The sequence below is a fragment of the Corticium candelabrum genome, chromosome 12, assembly GCF_963422355.1.
Source record: "Corticium candelabrum chromosome 12, ooCorCand1.1, whole genome shotgun sequence".
NCBI classification, from domain to species: Eukaryota; Metazoa; Porifera; class Homoscleromorpha; order Homosclerophorida; family Plakinidae; genus Corticium; species Corticium candelabrum.
The window spans coordinates 2,269,783-2,283,565 of record NC_085096.1 but is presented as its reverse complement, the minus strand read 5'-3'; the positions used below and the strand labels follow the sequence as shown (position 1 = coordinate 2,283,565).

The following is a 13,783-nucleotide window of genomic DNA, read 5'->3' as shown; positions in this document are numbered from 1 at the left end:
TCGTTTGTATGCTTGTTTGTTTGTATTATTTTGCTTGTTTATTTGCGAGATTTTTTCAAACCTCTAAGGTATCTATTTGACCAAGTGAAGACAATACACAACCCACACATCACCATACTGTTCGAACATCAGCAAAAAACTTTTTCTAATTTCTTCAAACTAAATTAAGCTTCAAATATTCTTAATTGAAGATTAAAATATTGTTAGAAAGCTTAGAAATATTGCTAATTAACTAAGTCAATATCAATAAGGTAACTAAGACCACTCAAATTCAAAAAACCACCAACAGTGAAGCAACAAATCTTAATTAATAATGTGAACGGTTTTACCTACATACCAAGTTAAAAATACTAAAATAAAAATCCCTGGCCTTCTATTCTTGCTAGACTAACGTCTCCCGCATTTCCCTCTACCGCGTTTTCCATGATGTCCATGATGGTGATGATGATGACCATGACCATGTTTTCCATGACCATGCTTTCCTCCACAACGACGTCCTTCTCCAGTTTCCAAACGTTTCAGCGTTTCTTCAAGCTTCTGCTTCAACTGTTTGGTTTCATCCAGCAACTTGTCACGAGCCTGCACAGCATCGGACAGCTTCAATGTCATCGCAGCGATTTCATTTTTCAACTTGGTATTCTCTGATAACAATGTCTCCTGCTCCTTTTCTGAAGTGGAAGCAGCCTCTTTCAGACTTTCCACACACTGATTGAGACGAGCAGTCCTGGTTCCTACACACTGCCTAGAAAATAATCGACGACGTTTCAAGTCTCTATTCTCAGCAACCACTTTCGACAATTTGACAGACAGCCTTTGAACAACATGTGATACATCAGTGAGATTTTCTTCCAGAGATCGTTTCTCTTGTTCCAACAGAGAGCTTGCTGTTGTTTGCTTAGTAAGATTGATATTCATTCCGTCTATCAGAGACATCAACTGTAGCCTTTCCTCCAGCAATCTGTCGCGACTTTCTTCCAAACTTGAAGACGCACGTGACAACTCTGTCAAGTTTGCAATAACTCGTTCATATTCTAGAACAGATTTTTCAAGAGCAGAAACAGACTTCTGCAAGTAATCGTTTCTCATAACCAAGTGTATGATGATAGCACCAACGAGACCAGCCACACCAACTGAGATAACCGTGACAACAGGTCTAGAATCTCCTGATTGAAAATGTTCACGTCTTCCTGCGTCTATTGCTTCAGTTTGACAAGCAACATCTTTGCTAGCCATTGATATTTTTCTGTTAACATCATTCGTTTGAGAATCATCTACATAATGCAACGTAACAACAGCAGGATAAACAGAATGTTTACAGCAGGTCAGTGTCACGTGCACACTGACTGCTGCTACAGAATTCAATACTAGAAACTCAATTAGAAAACACGCAGTAAATACAATTTAAAGCTCTTGCTATGTACTGTATTATCATAATGTATGAGTTGTGTTGCTCATTCTTAATTAATTAAAAACACACCAATGCAAGACCACGGGTGTAGGAGAGAGTCGGCATGGCCCGACCAGCTTTGAATAAATTGAGTTTCAGCAGAGGCTGATTGCCACAACTTTTGGTTTAGGTACTGTACAGATAATTAAATATATTATATTTAGTTAGAGTAAGCAGCAAAGACGAAGTAGATAGTATGGATTGTCGAGTTGTCCATGACCAGTTTGTGCCACAGTAAAGCATACACTAGACTAACTAATTGGTGTGAAATACATCAATTTAAAAATAGCGCATGCTGTTTTGCATTGTCACGTGACATGACCACGCCTTGTAGCGCGCGTTAGGTCTAGCCACTTATGCTTGCTAAACCAATAAAGACCTGTCCACAGACCAGAAATGGATGACAATCCAATCGCGACTGATCGCACTGATAGCAATCCAGTTGCTAGTGTAGACAGGCCATAATTAACTTAATTAAATAAACACAGACTATTATAACAATGTATTAATTTAAGTTAATTAAATTTAGACCTGAAGTCAGTATACTAGACCACCATTCGACTAAAATAAATGAACGTGTTTACATTCAGTGTATTGCCTACTTGCAGCCTGCAAGATGCTCTTTCCGACGCTCACCAAACTGCCATCCTGTCTCGTCAAAATTTTCGCAAAAACTAGAAAGTCGTCGATGCTCTTGTCCTCTAGTATCGTCAGTAGCTCTCTTGCCTGCTCGAGCTTACTGTTCGCCGCTCTGATGCGCTTCACTTCTTCCCTAGTGATTGCCTCCTCGTCGTAGAGTTTGTTTGCTGTCGATTCGGCGTCCAGATTCTCTGCTAATTGATTCCAGTGCTTTTGCAAGAGATCTCTTGTGTTGACTCTATGAGAAGCCATGACTTTTATCAACAGGAATTACGCATGCGTTGTTGTCATGACAATAATCTTGAATACAAAATTTAACGTTTTAAATTAAATTACACTTAAAACACCTTTATAAACGTAATTGTTGTAAAAGGTACATCTAAGAAAATTTGTATGTACTGTACACGAACTGCACTAAAATAATAAAAATAAAATTTTCGCGCGTACAAACGTTAGAACTCCGAGGATAAACTAAAACGCGTCTAAAACAAGACATATGATATGTAACACGTAAAAACTCTTAACAACAACTGTATTATATTTTGTGTTATATGTATAAGCTACAACAAACTGACACACAAAACAACAATCACGTGACCAAATATACGGGTATTTAAAATGGCATCTGGCGATCGCGTTATCATTATCCACAGCAAAGCTGAATTTCAATCGAAATGCGCAAGTGCTGGTTCAACGCTCGTCGTTGTAGGCTTCATGGCTTCATGGTGAGTTGAGAGTTGAGGCCTCTTTGGAGTATACAGTGATACAACATATTTATTTGACTGAGCATGCGTATACAAATGTGGTTAATATATTGTGTCTCTATACTTAGGTGTGGCCCGTGTCATTCAATTGCTCCAACGTATTCCAGACTGAGTCTAAAGTACATGGAGTGTATCTTTCTGAAAGTAGACGTCGATGAGTGCAAAGTGAGTCAACAGCAACAACAACAACAACAACAATTATTTAATTATTTAAACATTATTTAAATTTAATTATCTAAATAGTATTTAATATATTATTAATATTAATATTAGTATTGTAGTTTTTGTATTAAGATTGTTATTATGTAACACTTTGCTATTGGCAACTCTCTGCAATATATATATATATATATATATATATATATATATATATATATATATATATATATATATTTGTTTTAGACGTTGGCTGCGCAGCAGGGCATAAGCACTATGCCAAGGTTTCAGCTATTCAAGAACCAAGTTAAAGTTGCGGAAGTTGTAGATGCCAATGCTGCTGGTCTGGAAGCAGCAATAATACAATTTGCAGGAGAAGAAGGAACGGAATCTCCGATCGCTGGACACGTAAGGAACACAATACTTTAGGAAAACACACACACGTAAACACACACACACACACACACACACACACACACACACACACACACACACACACACACACACACACACCACACACAAATGGCAAATGGATAAGGAGCTGCCGTTAAACGGTAATGCACCCAGCCAGATGGCTGGGTTGCTGTGCACTAAGTAGGAGCTATGGGTTGTGCTAAGTAATCTCCTGGAGTCTGGCCAGGTACACACACACACACACACACACACACACACACACACACACACACACACACACACACACACACACACACACACACACACACACACACACACACACACACACACACACACACACACACACACACACCTTGAATCCGCCCATCGTAAAATGATGATAGCGGTGCATAGAGCCCTGGACAAACGACTAGAGCGTTTCATTTACTTCAGAATCAGTTGTGTTGCCCTTCCAACAAAATAGTCCGCCACAAGGGCAAGGATGGTCACTGCCTCTGTTATTGGCCACACAATCATTGGTCCTCTTACGTTGCCTTCTAATTCCTTTATCGCACTATGTGTACCACTGAGATCTATCCTGTGCTAGACTGTACCAATTATTCCCAATTCTAGTGGCTCGCAGATCAGATATTATTCTATCACGCTACCTCTTCTTGGTCCCATGGCTTGGTCTGTTCTTTTCTAACTCTCCAAACAGCAACATCTTTTTTGGAGTCTTTCCTCTCCCATTCTGCCAAGGTGTCCAAGCTGTCTTAGATTGTACTCCATCACTAAGTCTTCAAATGGCTCTTTCATACCAAACTCACATGCAAGTTGTTTAGAAGTAGTTCTATCCTTCCATTGTTTGTATTTTGTCACCCCTAGTATAGTTGTTATGCACCGATTGTGAAAGGACTTAGTCGCTTTATGCATGAGGCTTTGATAGTCCAAGCTTTGTTGTTGCTTGTTCCTGTCTTCTCTAGTCATTATCTCGTGCAACAATATCAAATAAGTTTGATTTGCAAGATCGAGATTAAGTTCACTGCCTCAACGATCCTGACTACTATACACGATACGCAGTAGCGGTTGATCAACTTTTAGCGCGCATGCACACACACACACACACACACACACACACACACACACACACACACACACACACACACACCTTATTTGTTATTGTCAATATTTGACCACTAACAATGTCTCTTGTCTAGACTGATCTTGAACAATTTATCGACACATCAACGAGCGAATTTCTGAATCTGAGTGAAGATACTCCAATGAATAACGCACTCGAACCTGATGGTAGCTACGTGGAAAGCGACTGCGATGAACAGGTTGGTCGGTCAGCAAATCGTGATTAGAATTCAGCAATTCAATAAAGCAACATCTCTAGTCCATAAACATCATGAACACCAACATGTGTATATACACCAGGGTAGTTACCTTGTAAGATGATCTGTGTCTAGTACTATAGTGACTTGATTATTACCCCGGTGCTCAAGTAAGCCGCCACCCCAACTATGTCCAATCCTCTAAGATTTTCACACCTCTTAATTTTTAATTAGTGCTAATTGGTGCTTTCCATGGTGACTGTTTGCTAGATTTGCATCTGTAGAAATACTGACATTTTCAACTTGTGCATGCCTGTCCGTCACATGTTGAAGGTTTTAATGACTCAGATATGCATACCCTATAGAAGATTAGGTTTCTATACTGTAGGTAGTTGTGGTGGTTTGAAGCTCTACTATAGTGTAGCAGCATGCTGTTTAAGTTAATAAATCAATTACTTCCACCAATTAACAACTTTAGGTGTCAATATTTGGGTAAGACTCCATTACATACTTGACCTTTGACTCTGGCCAACTATTGGGGTGGGGTGATACTCACGCAAGTATGATATTGACATTTAGTAATGCATAATAGTGTTGGTGCTGTCTAGTTGTTTGTTATGTTTTGAAGTCTTTGTTATTGTAGCTTTTGATGACGGTGGGTTTTTCTCAAGCTGTGAAACTGCATTCTCTAACGATATACTGTGAAGATACGGGTACGTGCGGGTCGATATGTTTATTGCACTTGCTGGCTTGTGTGTTTGTTCATCTATCAGTTTGTAAACAGTTTGTCTGTGTGTTAGTCTGTCTTTATTTCTTTGTCTGTCTGTTTGTTTGTCTGTTTATGTCTGTCTACTCTGTCTGTCTGTCTGTCTGCCCGTTGTCTGTCAGTCTGTCTGTTTGTCTGTTTGTCTGTCTGTCTGTTTGTTTGTCTGTCTGTCTGTTTGTTTGTCTGTCTGTCTGTCCCGGTCTGTCTGTTGTTTGTTTGTTTGTCTGTCTGTTTGTCTGTCCCGGTCTGTCTGTTTGTCTGTCCTGGTCTGTCTCTCTGTCTGTCTGTCTGTCCCGGTCTGTCTGTTGTTTGTTTGTTTGTCTGTCTGTTTGTCTGTCCCGGTCTGTCTGTTTGTCTGTCCTGGTCTGTCTCTCTGTCTGTCTGTCTGTCTGTTTCTTTGTCTGTCTGTTTGTTTATGTGTTTCTTTGTCTAATTATTTGTCTATTGTGTGTCTCCCTGTTTGTTTCTTTGTTTATCAGTTTGTCTGTTTGTTTGTCTGCTTATGCTTGCTGCATGCTAATGCACATTGTTGAATGCCTAGTTGTGCTATTCTGTTGACTCAAATCACATATTTACTTCTCTTTGCATATCAATCTAGCGTATGCACCAAAAACAGTTAAAATATTTATTAACCAACCGGGTAGCATGGATTTTGACTCGGCTGAGAGAAACAAATGTGTAGAAGAAATAAGGTAAGAACCACACATATGCAGTACTATGTAGTAGTTGTTGTAACTATTGGATATTCACTATAGCGATGTTAGTTTGTTCATATCATTTAGTGACTCTTTCTGTCGTTGACATTATTGTTTTGTTTTTTAGTGCAATTTTTGTTATTCTAGTTGTTACGAGTGACAACTGCAAAACTTAGTTTTACTGCTAATTTTATTGTGTGTTTGGAATTCGTGACAATGTTCCTGAGAAAGATGGTGATCATGCTGAATTTTACTTGAGTTGTTGTCAGTTGTGTGTGTGTGTGTGTGTGTGTGTGTGTGTGTGTGTGTGTGTGTGTGTGTGTGTGTGCGTGTGTGTGTGTGTGTGTGCACGTGTGTGCGTGCATGTGTGCATGTGTGCGTGCATGCGTACGTGCGTGTGTGCATGTGTGTGTGTGTGTGTGTGTGTGTGTGTGTGTGTGTGTGTGTGTGTGTCGCTTACTGTGTGTGTGTGTCGCTTACTGTGTGTGTGTGTGTGTGTGTGTGTGCATGTCTGTGTCTAGGATTTAATGTATTAGTAATTTTGTATTTACTTATTGCTATGCAATCGCAGTTGAAGCACATACTGCATTAGTGTAATTTTTATTTGCTTGTGTTTAGCTTACAACCACATGAAGTTACAAGAAGTGCTATAACTGGTCTCCAGTATGTCAAGTATCAAAACGTAAACAGCATAACTGTAAGTTGAGATAGTATATAAACAACTCTTTTGTTCTGCTTTTTGTTATTGTTTTTGCCGTGGTTGCCTTGCTGTAATAGTGTTTTAATATTTGATGCAATGGAATATGGAAGAAACATTGTCTGTCCTATCAGTCAGTTGTCTAACAATTGCAGTAGTTTCGTGTGTGTCTGTGTGTCTGTGTGTCTGTGTGTGTCTGTGTCTGTGTTTGTGTGTCTGTGTCTGTGTCTGTGTCTGTGCGTCTGTGTCTGTGTGTGTCTGTGTGTCTGTGTCTGTGTCTGTGTGTGTGTGTGTGTGTGTGTGTGTGTGTGTGTGTGTGTGTCTGTCTGTCTGTCTGTCTGTCTGTCTGTCTGTCTGTCTGTCTGTGTGTGCGCGTCTGTGTCTGTGTCTGCGTCTGTGTCTGTGTGTGTCTGTGTGTCTGTGTGTGTGTGTGTGTGTGTGTGTGTGTGTGTGTGTGTGTGTACGTGCGTGACATGCTAGTGTGGTTGTAGTACCAGGAGTTTCCGAAACAGTACTCAGGCAAATGATCGCCCATTGGGTGATCTTTTGGAAACTGTTTTCATTTACAGCCCAAAGTTGGTCGATATTCCAGGTATGGCAACCAGACAGTGGTCTTACACCGTGGAACAGAAGTTGAGGTTTGTCAGAAGGCTGAAAGAGGAATTCGGAAGCAATGTCAGCCTTGCGTTGCGTGAGCTGGGTATTGACCACAAGAGCTAGGGTACGAGAATGTGGAGATAAATTAGCCTCTAGAGAAATGCCTGACAAGGTGTAGGAGGGGTTGCCGGGTCTGGTCGTACTCCTAAGTTTATAATAAACATGAAGTATGCAGGACAGGCCTCACACTTGCCTACTCTGGGTACATGCATGTACTCAAGTCATTTTTTGCCATTTTCCATAGTTTCCTACGAACTGCCCGGGCACTTAGTGGGAACAGATTTTCTTCCATAAAAATTCCAATTTTGTATTGCAACATTGTATGCTATTTTGGAAATTCCCGGTATATAAAAAGTCTGTGTGTCTTGCTGTTTACTTTATGTATAGTTAGAGAATGGTTAGATGTACAATTATAATGGCTGGCAGCACACAATCCCTATTCATCTTCCGTCTACTGACTATGCTGGTATTTGTTTATAGTTGTTTGTGAGGGATAATCAAGCTGGAAAAGACACAACTAGAGTTACTGGATTGAGATTCTTTGGGACACCACGTGATTTCACAAACATGAGGGACTTTAAGAGGGTAAGAATGAGAAACTAGTCATTTATTCAAAACTAATAATTTAAACGCACATTATGTGTTTCAATTTATACACTTGAACACATTCTAGTATGGCATACAAATCTGTGAGAATCAGTTGAGAAGTTAGCAGCAATAAATTGTTTTGCATGTTTGTGGTATTGTTGAGATGTGTTATCGATCAGACAAATGTGCTTGTTTGAAGTTAGTCCACAGCTGCAGTTTTGAATGTGTTGTCTGCTGGTGTAGCTGGCCAAATGAAATAACTATTGTAAGGAATGAATGAGGGTTTTGACAGTGTGTGTGTGTGTGTGTGTGTGTGTGTGTGTGTGTGTGTGTGTGTGTGTGTGTGTGTGTGTGTCTGTGTCTGTGTCTGTGTCTGTGTCTGTGTCTGTGTCTGTCTGTGTCTGTCTGTGTGTGTGTGTGTGTGTGTGTGTGTGTGTGTGTGTGTGTGTGTGTGTGTGTAGTTATTTCTGTTGTGATCGTTTGCAGGTTTCTGGAAAGCCCGGAGAAAGTCACTAGATAAAATCTTGGAGTTGAAAGCGACCATTGGGAGACTCTGTCTGCAGAACTAATAACTCTAGATGCATGACGTTCTTTCTAGAAACTATTTGGTGTTGTCCAGATGTATCTACGTTGATTACCGTCGTCATCTTGATTTTCTAGTTGTTAGTCTTTCTGTTTTTAAAAATATTAGAAAGTTTCTGTGTAGTAGTGTCAATTTACTTGCATACAACGTACCCTGTTGCTGTCCTCGTGAAATGACCACTGGTAGCGTTGGGGCTGGGCTCAGAAGGCGTAATATACTTGGGATGTATGAGGTATCTACAGTAGTAGTATAGCATGATTGACATAGTCAAATTAACTTATTTTCTACTAAGTAGTCTAGTTGCGAGTGCTTTCAGAAATAATGTATTAATTAATTAATAAACCTTTTTACAGTGCCAATTATTTCTTGGAATCAATTTGTACGTGCTTAGATAATTGGCAGACTAGGTTAATAATACATTTTTCTCAATACTAGAGATTCAGTTAATTAATAATTTTCTATTTTATACAGAAAGTTTGTCATCTTGTGTGTGTGTGTGTGCGCGCGCGCGCGCGCGTGTGTGTGTGTGTGCGCGCGCGCGCGCGCGTGTGTGTGTGTGTGTGTGTGTGTGTGTGTGTGTGTGTGTGTGTGTGTGTGTGTGTGTGTGAGTGAATGTATGTGTGAGTGTGTGTGTGTGTGTGTGTGTGTGTGTGTGTGTGTGTGTGTGTGTGTGTGTGAGTATGTGTGTGTGTGAGTGTGTGTATGTGTGTGTGTGTGTGTGTGTGAGTGTATGTGTGAGTGTGTGTGTGTGTGTGTGTGTGAGTGTGTGTGTGTGTGTGTGTGTGTGTGAGTGTGTGTGTGTGTGTGTGTGTGTGTGTGTGTGTGTGTGCGTGCGTTCGTGTCTAGACTTGATAGTGACAGGACGGTTCTTTAAACTTCAAAGCAAAACTGCTTGCAACAAATCGCTAGAGACTTTATTCTATTGCCACATCAGCAATTACCAGTAGACCCATCATGTGATAGGAGTTAGTTAGTAAATATTGTAGTATAATGTTGTTGATGGTAGTAGGCGTGGTTAGAATGTAATTAACACTTATCCTGAGAACCAGTTGGCATAGTACGTAGCAAGCGTTGTGTTGCTTCGAGTGTTCAGTGCGTGTACGCGTGTGAGCATTGCTTGCGAGCTACGGTGCATAGATATAACTATAGATACACCTAAAGAGCTATAGAACTATAGATATAACTATAGATATACATAAAGAGCTATAGAACTATAGATATAACTATAGATATACATAGAGAGCTATAGAACTATAGATATAACTATAGATATACATAGAGAGCTATAGAACTATAGATATAACTATAGATATACAAAGAGAGCTATAGAACTATAGATATAACTATAGATATACATAGAGAGCTATAGAACTATAGATATAACTATAGATATACATAGAGAGCTATAGAACTATAGATATAACTATAGATATACATAGAGAGCTATAGAACTATAGATATAACTATAGATATACATAGAGAGCTATAGAACTATAGATATAACTATAGATATACATAGAGAGCTATAGAACTATAGATATAACTATAGATATACAAAGAGAGCTATAGAACTATAGATATAACTATAGATATACATAGAGAGCTATAGAACTATAGATATAACTATAGATATACATAGAGAGCTATAGAACTATAGATATAACTATAGATATACATAGAGAGCTATAGAACTATAGATATAACTATAGATATACATAAAGAGCTATAGAACTATAGATATAACTATAGATATACATAGAGAGCTATAGAACTATAGATATAACTATAGATATACATAGAGAGCTATAGAACTATAGATATAACTATAGATATACAAAGAGAGCTATAGAACTATAGATATAACTATAGATATACATAAAGAGCTATAGAACTATAGATATAACTATAGATATACATAGAGAGCTATAGAACTATAGATATAACTATAGATATACATAGAGAGCTATAGAACTATAGATATAACTATAGATATACATAAAGAGCTATAGAACTATAGATATAACTATAGATATACATAGAGAGCTATAGAACTATAGATATAACTATAGATATACATAGAGAGCTATAGAACTATAGATATAACTATAGATATACAAAGAGAGCTATAGAACTATAGATATAACTATAGATATACAAAGAGAGCTATAGAACTATAGATATAACTATAGATATACATAGAGAGCTATAGAACTATAGATATAACTATAGATATACAAAGAGAGCTATAGAACTATAGATATAACTATAGATATACATAGAAAGCTATAGAACTATAGATATAACTATAGATATACATAGAGAGCTATAGAACTATAGATATAACTATAGATATACATAGAGAGCTATAGAACTATAGATATAACTATAGATATACATAGAGAGCTATAGAACTATAGATATAACTATAGATATACAAAGAGAGCTATAGAACTATAGATATAACTATAGATATACAAAGAGAGCTATAGAACTATAGATATAACTATAGATATACATAGAGAGCTATAGAACTATAGATATAACTATAGATATACAAAGAGAGCTATAGAACTATAGATATAACTATAGATATACATAGAGAGCTATAGAACTATAGATATAACTATAGATATACAAAGAGAGCTATAGAACTATAGATATAACTATAGATATACAAAGAGAGCTATAGAACTATAGATATAACTATAGATATACATAGAGAGCTATAGAACTATAGATATAACTATAGATATACAAAGAGAGCTATAGAACTATAGATATAACTATAGATATACATAGAGAGCTATAGAACTATAGATATAACTATAGATATACAAAGAGAGCTATAGAACTATAGATATAACTATAGATATACATAGAGAGCTATAGAACTATAGATATAACTATAGATATACAAAGAGAGCTATAGAACTATAGATATAACTATAGATATACAAAGAGAGCTATAGAACTATAGATATAACTATAGATATACATAGAGAGCTATAGAACTATAGATATAACTATAGATATACAAAGAGAGCTATAGAACTATAGATATAACTATAGATATACATAGAAAGCTATAGAACTATAGATATAACTATAGATATACATAGAGAGCTATAGAACTATAGATATAACTATAGATATACATAGAGAGCTATAGAACTATAGATATAACTATAGATATACATAGAGAGCTATAGAACTATAGATATAACTATAGATATACAAAGAGAGCTATAGAACTATAGATATAACTATAGATATACAAAGAGAGCTATAGAACTATAGATATAACTATAGATATACATAGAGAGCTATAGAACTATAGATATAACTATAGATATACAAAGAGAGCTATAGAACTATAGATATAACTATAGATATACAAAGAGAGCTATAGAACTATAGATATAACTATAGATATACATAGAGAGCTATAGAACTATAGATATAACTATAGATATACATAGAGAGCTATAGAACTATAGATATAACTATAGAGCTACATAGATATAACATTAAATTTGGCGACGATACTTTTCTAGCAGTATGATGCATATATGCACTGCATGTCTATGCATTGTTTGTCTATATTGTGGTCTTGTGTAGTATATCGCGCTTGTTAATTAATTAACTCTAAAAGAGCAGTGAACCTTTGAGTTGAAATGAACGTCTTGAAATGGCTCACAGTGTCGCTAAAGGTATTCATCACATACAAATGACGTCACAGCGTCCTATAATTAGCTAATCCTCACAAAGCTCACTGAAACTCACAAAGTTTTGTGCGAGGGATTCTAGGAACGTGTTTAAGGACAGACAGGTATGTAGTTAGTTGACTAGATTTAGAGAAATACACACCAGCTACAGCTATACTATTACAGGTGGGGCGTCGGAAGCAAAGCTAAAGTTGTATGATCTAACGCGCGTTAAGTGGGCATAATTATGAACAAACTAACGCGCGTTAACTAGGTCTCATTCAACTCTGAAACTTACCCAGTCGTTCCTCACTAACACTATGACTCTAAGAACAGAAACCTTTGAGTATCGAGCAACATGATGACCTCGAATATTCGTGTACGCAGCACAATGTAGTACAACATTAGTTATTTAATTAGTCACCTATTCCTAAACCGGAATTAATACTGGACAACGTTTTCGTTGTCTTTTTCATAGATTTGTCTTTCTTTAATATCTCACGGTAGCGGGTAACTATTTGAACATATATATCCAGATTTCTTACTTGCCTTGCTGTCACCAATAGTCGACTTTGTCTAGTAGAGGTGTACGACTATGGTTGTACCCAGGCTTGGTCGTACGAACCGGCTCTGATGCCCTGCCCTTGTTTTAACGGCTTGTTTGCTAGTGTAGCTATTGCACGTTAGCACACTTGACTTGAGGCTTTACATCGTAAATGTTGTACTAGATGTTTTTATTTAATTAATTAATTAGGAGCAAGAAATTGGCAGATTTGGTTGGTAGCGATAAATAACAAGTTGTTTGTAGTAGACTGACTGACAAACAGACAGACAGCATAGCTGCAGCTGGTGTGTGTGTGTGTGTGTGTGTGTGTGTGTGTGTGTGTGTGTGTGTGTGTGTGTGTGTGTGTGTGTGTGTGTGTAAGTGGTAACGCGCGTTAGCGTAAGCACAACGGTGTTTGTCTTATGGATGGTTTGCATCTATGTAGGCTTGAGGAAGTCATTGAAGGTCGTGCAAATAAGCAGTAGTCGTTTGAAGACTGTCTACAGCAGTAGTAACTCTCTTATGTTGTAGGCATGACGCATTTGTTGACTGTTGGCCTCGGTACTCCAGACCGAGGGTTTTACGTTGCTATTTAACTAGTAGATATCAACAATATCATTAGTAGTTTGTGACGTTTCCAGACAGTTCCGGACACGTTCTTTCTGCCTTCGGAACGTTTGGCTTGTTTGACGCAGCGTTTGTGTGACATCAACGAGGATGGTAGACGAGTACACACATGAAGACGCTCTAACGTTCACGTCTTACTCAACTGAAGACATTTGGTTGTCTAGAGAGACCGTTCCTTATTCGTTT

At 37.6% G+C, this 13,783-nt stretch overlaps 3 protein-coding genes across 3 annotated transcripts in view; 2 read left to right on the top strand and 1 right to left on the bottom strand.

Moving 5' to 3' along the window:
* Nucleotides 1–121: 121 nt before the first annotated feature.
* Nucleotides 122–2,339, bottom strand: LOC134188044 (ERC protein 2-like). Its single transcript, XM_062656225.1, has 2 exons — nucleotides 2,050–2,339; nucleotides 122–1,271 (listed from the first exon to the last, which is right to left on the bottom strand). Exons 1-2 carry the CDS (start codon nucleotides 2,336–2,338, stop codon nucleotides 388–390), a joined length of 1,173 nt encoding a protein of 390 aa, XP_062512209.1. The 5' UTR covers nucleotide 2,339; the 3' UTR covers nucleotides 122–387.
* A 360-nt stretch (nucleotides 2,340–2,699) lies between these two features.
* Nucleotides 2,700–8,867, top strand: LOC134187846 (thioredoxin-like protein 1). The gene is made up of 9 exons (XM_062656012.1): nucleotides 2,700–2,811; nucleotides 2,919–3,015; nucleotides 3,253–3,414; nucleotides 4,617–4,739; nucleotides 5,380–5,449; nucleotides 6,101–6,194; nucleotides 6,816–6,894; nucleotides 8,032–8,136; nucleotides 8,626–8,867. Exons 1-9 carry the CDS (start codon nucleotides 2,705–2,707, stop codon nucleotides 8,653–8,655), a joined length of 867 nt encoding a protein of 288 aa, XP_062511996.1. The 5' UTR covers nucleotides 2,700–2,704; the 3' UTR covers nucleotides 8,656–8,867.
* A 4,782-nt stretch (nucleotides 8,868–13,649) lies between these two features.
* Nucleotides 13,650–13,783, top strand: part of LOC134188329 (uncharacterized) — a 7,512-nt gene continuing 7,378 nt past the window's right edge. Inside the window, exon 1 of the mRNA XM_062656524.1 lies at nucleotides 13,650–13,783. This exon is cut by the window's right edge and continues 13 nt beyond it. Coding sequence (XP_062512508.1) covers nucleotides 13,688–13,783 — 96 coding nt within the window. The 5' untranslated portion in view covers nucleotides 13,650–13,687.

Coding starts and splice junctions, on each gene's coding strand:
- LOC134188044 (XM_062656225.1), bottom strand. CDS start 2,338: ATGGCTTCTCATAGAGTCAACACAAGAGATCTCTTGCAAAAGCACTGG. Junction 1,272..2,049: donor GAGCATCTTGCAGGCTGCAA/GTAGGCAATACA, acceptor TGCATTATGTAG/ATGATTCTCAAACGAATGAT.
- LOC134187846 (XM_062656012.1), top strand. CDS start 2,705: ATGGCATCTGGCGATCGCGTTATCATTATCCACAGCAAAGCTGAATTT. Junction 4,740..5,379: donor AAAGCGACTGCGATGAACAG/GTTGGTCGGTCA, acceptor TTGTTATTGTAG/CTTTTGATGACGGTGGGTTT. Junction 6,195..6,815: donor AAATGTGTAGAAGAAATAAG/GTAAGAACCACA, acceptor GCTTGTGTTTAG/CTTACAACCACATGAAGTTA.